General features: G+C 41.8%; 1 protein-coding gene across 3 annotated transcripts in view; it reads right to left on the bottom strand.

The window, feature by feature from the left end:
• The window catches only part of LOC126390059 (equilibrative nucleoside transporter 1-like), a 15,780-nt gene extending 6,530 nt beyond the window's left edge, over positions 1 to 9,250 (bottom strand). The window contains exons 1-7 of one of the 3 annotated variants that reach the window (XM_050044154.1): positions 8,861 to 9,250; positions 8,300 to 8,363; positions 8,055 to 8,136; positions 3,867 to 4,039; positions 3,339 to 3,478; positions 2,233 to 2,367; positions 1,264 to 1,361 (exon numbers count right to left, since the gene is read on the bottom strand). In XM_050044154.1, coding sequence (XP_049900111.1) covers positions 1,264 to 1,361; positions 2,233 to 2,367; positions 3,339 to 3,478; positions 3,867 to 4,039; positions 8,055 to 8,136; positions 8,300 to 8,325 — 654 coding nt within the window. In that variant the 5' untranslated portion in view covers positions 8,326 to 8,363; positions 8,861 to 9,250. Of the gene's footprint in view, positions 1 to 1,263; positions 1,362 to 2,232; positions 2,368 to 3,338; positions 3,479 to 3,866; positions 4,040 to 7,122; positions 7,429 to 7,671; positions 8,032 to 8,054; positions 8,137 to 8,299; positions 8,364 to 8,860 lie in introns of those variants that run through there. The other 2 variants (XM_050044155.1, XM_050044156.1) reach the window with 2 other exon arrangements.
• Between the last annotated feature and the right edge of the window lie 275 nt (positions 9,251 to 9,525).

The raw sequence follows: 9,525 nt of genomic DNA, 5'->3' as shown, positions 1-9,525 counted from the left end.
GCCATCTAACTAGCTCTCCGCCGTGCGCTCCAATTGCGCCTCTCTTAAAGGGAATGAGAGGTGACACTTTGATTGGCTTATGGAATGATACGCCCAAAACACACCCATGACTAATTCACAGAGTAAGTCCAACCCTTTTAGACTCTCCGCCATGGTGCACAGTCTGAAAACGCGCTGTCTAATTAGCAAGTGACTGCGACACGCCCATGCGCCGTCCGCCGTCCGCCGTCCGCCGTCTGCTTTAGACCATCTAAATAGGACCCAAAGTGTTCTTGACTGTTCCCATTAAGAAGCAGCACAGAGGTCACCTGAACTCCTGCAGTCCCCCGGAATATCAGCCAACTGTATCCTGCCCTCAAATGTAACAAAGTACATTTACTCAAGTACTACACTTAAGTACAATTCTGTGGTACTTGTACTGGAGTATCTCCATTTTTCTGCTACTCTTTCCTTTTCTACTAGATCTCAGAGGGAAGTACTAAACTTTTGATTGCACTACAGTTGTCTGAGAACTTCACATTATTGATACAAAATATAATTAATCATCAGTGATGGTGTTATTATAATCGATGATGATGGTGATGATGATGAAGATGATGTTATTACAGGTGAATAATCGATGATGTTGATGATGAAGATGATGATGATGATGATGTGTCATTAGAGATGAATCCACTCAGCAGGATATAAAGTCATTAACATGAGCTCCACCTTCAGCAGCTGATCATCACATTCATACATCAGTTACATCATGTAGAGTATTCTGCTGAAGGAGTACTGTTACTGCACGTACTTTAAGTACATGATGACGATACTTTTGTACTTTTACTTGAGTAAAAATTGAAAGCAGGACTTTCTACACTGTGGTGTTGGTATTTTTTCCCTGAGTAAAAGATCAGAGTAGTTTTAACACCACAGACTGTATCAGTCATCAATGTAAAGGAAACCTACTGACAACACCACAGTCGTCTTTCAAGCTGCTTCTGTTCTTTTCCTCAGACTTTCAGGAGCTATAAACTGTACATCACAAATGAATAAATAAAAAGCGTTTGGGCTGAAGTTCGTGGTTCATGTTTAATTTAAAGAAGAACAAAGAACTGAGGTAAAATAACGCTGAGGATTAAAGATGGACGGCTAACGGCGGTTAACCCTCTGAGCTGAGGTGAGCCAGGATGATGAAGACAAGAGCTGAACGTCACATTTGCTTTGTGTGTGTGTGTGTGTGTGTGTGTGTGTGTGTGTGTGTGTGTGTGTGTGAGTTACCAGCCGAGGCAGCAGGATGTAGGAAAGGATGGACAGAAAAATAACAACACAGGCTGTGATGAAATACCCAAACGCTGCGTCATGAAGCTCTGAGCCACCTACAGAAGGAAGGAAGGAAGGAGAGGAGTTAAAGAAGGAAGAAAAACAAAACACTACAATGCTCCAAAAACTGAAGGGATCATTTAAATCATCAGATCCTGATGAAGGAACGACTGGTTTCAGAATCAGAGTCTGATCCAGTTCATCATGCGACTTGTGTGTTTGGTCCCGCTGCCTGAGTCTGAGTCTGAGGATGGTGTCCTGGGGGATCTCCTCTAAGACCTGGATCAGGGCAACACTGAGCTCCTGGACAGAGGCCGAGCATTGTCCTGGAGGAACCCAGGGCCCGCTGCACCAGGAGAAACCCAGGGCCCACTGCACCAGGAGGAACCCAGGAGCAGATAGCGGTCCTGCTGCTGGGTTGATGCCCTTCTACGGCCCTGTCCAGCTCTCCTGGTGTAACGGCCGGTCTCCTGGTATCTGGTATCAACCTGATTGGGCTGCAGGTAGCGCCTCATGCTACCAGTAGTGACAAGGACACTAGCAGAAGACCAAACTAGAGAAGAATCAGTCAGGAAGGATAAGGAGAGAGCAACTGTCTGTGGACACCACATGTAAAACCATTTCCTGTTTGTCTCTCCATTGTTCCTGTTGTCTCTTTGATTTGACCCAAAGCAGCTGAAAGTCTCACTGAAGTTTAACTGACTGCCTGTTACACTGTGACCTTTAACATCGTGACCTTTGACACTGTGACCTTTAACTCTGTAACCTCTCTGTGACCTTTAACACTGTGACCTTCAGTTTTTTGAGCAGTGTATTTCAAATTTCATGATGTCACAAATCAAACTTTAACTTCAACTGCTGAGATGTCTCATAACGGGTTAGATCTGATGAGTTATTGATGAGTTACTGAAGAGTTATTGAACAGACTTGTGATGGCGCAGATCATGGCGAAGGCAGCAAAGGTTCCAGCAAGTCCCTGACCACTCATGATTGGAGTTGTATATGATGCTGGCAGCAACCCGGCCATCCCGAACAGACTGCCTTGAAGCACTGCCCCAAATGCTGTCAACAAATAAACAGAATGATCAACAAACAAACAAAGAGGGGTCTATTCCAGAAAGCAGCTTGAACAAACTCTGACCCCGAACTCTGACTCCAACCCTGAACTCTGAGTCCGACACTGAGCTATGAGTCCAACCCTTAACTTTCAGTCTGACCCTGAACTCTGAAAAAGATAACTAGAACAGCTGATCAGAGTCAGATCAATCTGAGTTGGTTCACTCTGAGTTCAGCTTGTGTTCGGTGAATAAAAAAATCCATCATCAATGGAGCTGGGAAACTATGAGTCACCATGGCAACAGGTAGATTAAAGGCATAGTCTCAATTTTAATCCAGTGGATGTAAAATATATTAATGAATGTTTACTGCACATTTATCTGAAGATCCAGCTCAAATTGGAGTGGGGGAAAGTGTCAGTAGTGTCAGTAACAACAAAGTTTTATTCAGTGTTGTGTATTAGTTCATCATTAAGGTCACACCCTACATCACATTTTAAATATATTTTTACAGCTTTTATCTGACGGGGACAAAAACTGAAGATGAAAAATATAGCTTGAGATAAAAATCAAGCTGGGAAACATGAGTGTTCTCCGATCCTGTGATCATGTGGTTGGTGACAGGGTGAAACTCCATCTGCTTCAACAAATGTAGTAAACACAGTCACTGAAATGCTGTTTAAACATGTTCAGACTTTTTACAGTCTGTTTTCAAAAACTCACATTCACATTCTGTAGCTGTGTCCTTCTCACTCAGAAATATTAATCTCAAATATTACAGGAAAACCATCAGTGCGAATGATGGGGATGATTATTAATTGATTGTACCTGTCTGTAGCTTCATACTGACTTTCACTGTTTAAACTGAGATGACTCAGAGATTATTTCACCTTCAGGTTCAACTAACTCAGAGTTGTCACTAAAGCCACTTTCTGAAATACACTGCTGATCAAAAAACAAACAAACAAACAGACTCACAGTTAATGATGACAATCTTCACCATGGTAACGCAGAAGAAGGGCAGCGGCTCCAGAGGAAGTTTGACAAGGATGGCGGTAGCGATGAAGACAAACATAATGATGATCAGACTGCCCATCACACGCAGACGCTGAGGAATACTGAGAACACAGAAAGAAGAAGAAGCTCAAAAATCGACTGAGAGCTCAGGAGGTTACAGGGACCAAAAAAGGTCAGACAGCAGCAGACAAAAAACAGACAACATGGAGAATTAAAGACTAAAAGACAAACAGAGATCACTGCTGATTGTGGATCACAGATCACTGTGAAGTCCTGAAGAACTTCTGGATCCTCCTGAAGAACAAGACGTCAGAAAAGTTTTCTTCTCAACTTTCTGGACCCTGAAAACGCCTCTGTGGTGTCTCTTGAAGGGCCCAGGACCGCAGTTTGAGACCCTCTGGCCCTGCATGAATTCCAGAACTCTTCTTTGTTGGTATCAGTGTGTTGTAGAACTTTTCTTCATTGGTATTGTTCTGTTGCAGTACTCACAGTGAGTGCAGGAAGGAGTTGAGGCAAGTGCAGAGGAGCAGCGGCAGCATGGCGCACAGCGTCATCACGTTGTTGAATTTGGCCTCCAGAACGCTGCGATGTTCACCCGCTGCCTCCGTCTGATTGGCTGAATAATGGACCAATGAGGAGTCCTTCAGACGGCTGGTGAAGTACTGGAGACACGGACAGAAAGACTGAGTTATTCTGTTTTTGTCATGTACAGACTCAAACCATCAGGGCCCCGTCTCCCACTTTTGATGTACCTTAGTGCTCTACGAAGGTCTCTAAGATATTCCTTAGCTAAGGGACTTCTTTTCCTACGAGTGTTTCCCAAACTGTCCCTTAGCAGGTGCTCGTAAATTGGAGCTGTCCTTCACCACGGTGCTGAAAGTGTATTTATCGATGCTGCATGCATCGATTGATCTCATATAAAGGTAAATAAATGATGGTGTAATATAAAAAGTGTTGCCACAATAATTTTACCTCCGGCAAATAATATATCATGAAAGAGGCTGTGCCTTTTACAGAACATCTGCTCATCTGTTTGAATCCTAGTCCACACATACACTAGTATTTTTAAAAGTAGTGCTTTAAAACTCAAGTTTTCACATTTCAGAGTGGCCTTTTATTGTGGCCAACCTAAGGCACACCTGTGCAATATTCATGCTGTCTAATCAGCATCTTGATATGCCACACCTGTGAGGTGGGGTGGATTATCTCGGCAAAGGAGAAGTGCTCACTAACACAGATTTAGACAGATTTGTGAACAATATTTGAGGGAAATGGTATTTTGTGTATATAGAAAATGTTTTAGATCTTTGAGTTCAGCTCATGAAAAAAGGGGGGCAAAAACTAAAGTGTTGCGTTTATATTTTTGTTCAGTGTACTAACAGGGAGGCTTGTGGATATAAACTAGTAACAGGGAGACTTGTGGATATAAACTAGTAACAGGGAGGCTTGTGGATATAAACCAGTAACAGGGAGGCTTGTGGATATAAACTAGTAACAGGAACACTTGTGGATATAAACTAGTAACAGGGACACTTGTGGATATAAACTAGTAACAGGGAGGCTTGTGGATATAAACTAGTAACAGGGAGGCTTGTGGATATAAACTTTTCTACATAACAATGGCAGACAAATGCGGACCACCACTCCCATCTCCAGCCACTGAAACAGGGAAATCAGTTGGCAAAAGAAAGAATTTTGCAGAAAAATATAACACTAAGAGAGAAGTTGATGCTGCAAGAGCTAAAACTCAACATTAGTTTTGCTTTCAAGCGATGGCGACGACTGATGCAGCTTCATCTTGAGCTAAAAAGGGACAGGATGTTCGCAGAGTTTTTGCTGGACAGGTATTTTTAGTTTGCCTCTAAGTTTGAATCAACATGGTGACGTGACCAATGCTTGCAGCAGCCTCTGCGTACACCGGCAAAGTAAACACGGTGCAACAAGAAGTAAATTCTTAAGTGCAATACAGTCGCAAGTTTCTAACAGACATTAGACACCGCTGCAGAGATCTAACTCTACAACCAAGAGAGCTCAGGATGTGTAGCAAGCTTGGCCTGCTACATGGAGCTCGCCCTTAGATGACCGTGGTTTCGCCTGGAGCTGTCCCGACGGGGAGACGCCAGCAGCGCTGTGACAGTACGCGAGAGCGGGGGAAAAGCGGAAGGGTTAGCTCTAGGCTAAGCGCTAACCCCATCAAACCAGCTGTTCCCAGCGTCCTTCTGGCGAACGTCCGCTCACTGGACATGAAAATGGATTACATCTGACTGTGGAGATCCACTCACCAAGGAGTGATGGTCTGCTGTGTCCTTGTGTTCACTGAGACATGGATGAATGGTAACATACCAGACTCCGGTGTTTAGCTAAGTGGGCTAACACTACACAGAGTAGACAGGGAGGCTGCATCATCTGGTAAGCTCCGTAGTGTATACACAAACAATTCATGGTGCTGTGATGTGAAGAGGAGCTCCCAGTTCTGCTCTCAGGATGTGGAGTTTTTGACTGTGAAATGTCGACCCTTTTCATCTTACTATTGCACTATATGTTCTGTCTTATATGTTGCACACATTGTTTTTAAATGTTTTGTTTCTTTTTGCTTGGGGTATGCGAAATGTCAGTTCGTTTTTGTGCTGGTTTAGTTCAGTTCATAACATTATGACAACACAGCATCCAGTTGCTAATGGCTAATGTTAGCCTACTGTAGTGTAGCCTCTGAAACATAAACGTTATCTTCCTTGTGCGTTTCCACTTACTAGTAACGTTAACGCTACTATCTAACGTTAGCACTGTAACCTTATTCTAAAACTCATCAGTCATCACTGACTCCGGTTGAGTTTTAAAACTCGGTTGCGTTTGACTGTCTTGGTTGTAACATTACACTCGCTCTACTCTTCCATGTATCTAACGTTACCTTGCCAATGCCTACGTCTATAATGAGGACGTAATGGAGGAGGGGGGAGTAGGCCTTCGGAGGGAGGTGGAGTTGCAGGAGGAGGGGGATGGGACTTTGGAGCAAAGAGCATGGATACCAAGAGGCGAAGCTCAATAGAACGCCCCATAGCAACAGACTCGCCCATGGTTTCGTCCTACTGCCGCCATTTTGGACTGTCAGCAGACCGCAGCAGACCCGCTTGCATACAAAAACACACAGACAAACTGAAGTATATCGCTATTAATTATGCTTACAATGCTACTCACCTCGTGATAGCTTGGTCACAGCTGCTTTTTCACGTTTTTGTAAAGCAAAATATAGACTGTAAAAAAAACAAAACTTAGAAAAACGGCCAAGATGACATCTCTACATATTACATCCACTTATAAGAAGATTAACTTAATTACTCTTTCAAAATCACCCCATAAGCCAATCTACCAAAAAAAAATTTAAAAAAAAATCAATATTTTAACTAGAAACACATTAATGGCGACGTCACATAGTCAGAAATAAGGATTTATTTACAGTTTGTACAGTAAGGGGACAGTAATAATAATATATAGGCTATTTTAATATGATATATTTTAATGCTAAAGCAGTAATCAGTTCTGATATAAATGGTCCAAGAGGCCATATACATATATATGTATATATATATATACATATATATGTATATATATATTTGGTAGATTGGCTTATGGGGTGATTTTGAAGGAGTAATTAAGTTAATCTTCTATAAGTGTTATCTTCCCTCCAAAACTGGCATATTAAATGGATATTAAAACACTTTAAAACTTACACCTCAGGAGTTCTTACCTGTCGGGATCCTTCGGGAAACGGTGGAAGGCCAGGTGTGGGGTGTTCCATAGTTGTTGCAGTTAATTGCACTACACTGTTTTCTTTTACTTTTTTTCTCCTCTCTCCTTGACATCTTGCATGTTGTCTGGGCGCAACAGTCCAAGCTCAACAGTCCAAACTGGCGGTAGCGCCCCCAGTGGCTGTTGGCAGAAATTCAATGGAGCTTCGCCTCTTGGTATCCATGCTCTTTGTTTGGAGGGAGGTGGAGTTGCAGGAGGAGGGGGATGGGACTTTGGAGTTTTGGATGTTCAAATTTTTGCTGTGCTGCGTGAAATGCAAGACAGGTAAGAGCTGCTTTAATGGATAGGACAGAGTGAAATGGGGAGAGAGAGTGGAGGAATGACATGCAATAAATGGTGGCAAGCCGGAATCGAACCCGTGACCACTGCAGCAAGGCATCACCCCTGTATATGGGGCGCCAGCACCATCCACTACACCACCACTGATCCTACATGTGAAGTTTTAAAGCTAAGGACTAACTACCTCACAACACAAATGCCAACATACCTGGAGGTGAGAAGTGCAAGACTTGAAATATTTCTTCTTCCTCTTCTTACTAGCAGGAGCGTAGACATATACAGGAGAGCATCATTCGTCATTGTAGGTAGTAGTAGCCTAGTTATGTAAGGTGGCGCCACCTACCGTACAGGAGTGGAACGACTACCAGCACTTTTTTTTTCGAGTGAGAAATTGGAGGTGTGGCGTGAGACCATGTGAAATCAATCAATTGCGTGACTTTCACGGCGAATGCGTGAGAGTTGGCAGCTACGGTTTTAGTTGTTTTTACTCGATATGTAAAACTGTTTAAATTCTCTGTCCTTCAAAATAAAAGCTGAGTGAGAGCAGAAGAAGGAGTGTGGATAGAAAGCAGACAGGAAGTGATGTCACACCATGGTAGCAGTCATGAAGAAGTTCCAGGGCAGCAGCGTTCCCAAACCGAGTATGAAGAAAATCAGCCAGACGCCAAAATACCTGCAGGAAGAAGTTTTCAAAATAAAATTACTGTACAGATGTTAAATGGTGTGAACAGAAACTTCTGATCATGTTTGACAACATTCTGAAGTATTAATTTGTTTGTTGATTTCGCAATAGATTAACTGAACAGTGACAATTTTTAAAGTTGTTTTAGACTCACTTGTCTCTCGGTGAACTGATAGCCATTTTCCTTTGATAGATCGATGGACTGATAGATCGATGGACTGTGGAAACAGAGAGGATTTAAAGCAGCTTCTTGAGTGACAGACAACGACAGTACTCACTATTATACTTCTGGTTATTAAACGTAAAGGTCGACAGAACTGTGGTTAAAGATAAATTCTACTTCCTGTCTGTCAGTCTGACTAAACTCTGATCTAAACTGTCAGAACCAGAAGTTATCATTTAAAATGAATACGTCACTTTCTAAATAAAACACATTATACCTCAGAAAGAAGTTTTTCTTAATAAAACACGATTACAGACATTTTTTTTTAAATAAAATACGTCACTTTCAGACAATTTAAAAATGAAAGAATAAAGGAATTCAAACTTCAGATACTTTTCAAAGTAAAAGACATCAGACTCAAAGAATCCAGCAATAAATTTAAGGTGTTAATGTTTACAAGGAATTTCACGACATCATAAACAAAAGACGATTACGAAGAATGAATATGTTTCAATACAAACAACAACATTTCAGTCAGAGTAAAGATTTTACCTTCAGTCTTTGTTCTTGAGGACTACAGCAGGCCCGGCCTCCAAACGTTCTCTCAGTGTTCTCCAGAGGTTTTTCTTGTCAGTCAAAATTTGTTCCTGCTACTTAGACTCAGTTTCACATTTCACCCAGTTCCAGCTTCACTTTGTCAGACTCAGTTTCACGTTTCACCCAGTTCCAGCTTCACTTTGTCAGACTTAGTTTCACGTTTCACCCAGTTCCAGCTTCACTTTGTCAGACTCATATATTCTGTTAAAGTTTCAGTGACTCCGTCTGTTAAATCTTCTGTTAGTGTAACGCAAGATATTTTTTTGGTGCCTCCTTCAGTTGTGAAATATTTCTCCCTCTGTCAGATCGTTTACTTCTTGTCTGCAGTTTCAGCAGAATCAGTTCTTTGGTCTGACCTTTGACCTCTGATATCAGTCTCTTCACTGGACTTTGTTTCTGACAACACAACAGCTCCACAGTTTAGTTACACACAAGAAAATATATCAGACTGTTTCTGGATCTGATTTCTGATCAGATATTAAATGATTAAATATTTATGATTTCTATGATTTCTGAAGCATTGATGTCAGTTATAATCACCAACATTTAAAATGTTAATATAAAACAACTTTACACAATTCCATAATAGTTCAATACAAACATGAAATAAATGATTCCTT

Source organism: Epinephelus moara, chromosome 5 (assembly GCF_006386435.1).
Source record: "Epinephelus moara isolate mb chromosome 5, YSFRI_EMoa_1.0, whole genome shotgun sequence".
Taxonomy (NCBI): Eukaryota; Metazoa; Chordata; class Actinopteri; order Perciformes; family Serranidae; genus Epinephelus; species Epinephelus moara.
The sequence above is the reverse complement of the archived record's forward strand: the minus strand, read 5'-3'. Positions and strand labels throughout refer to the sequence as shown.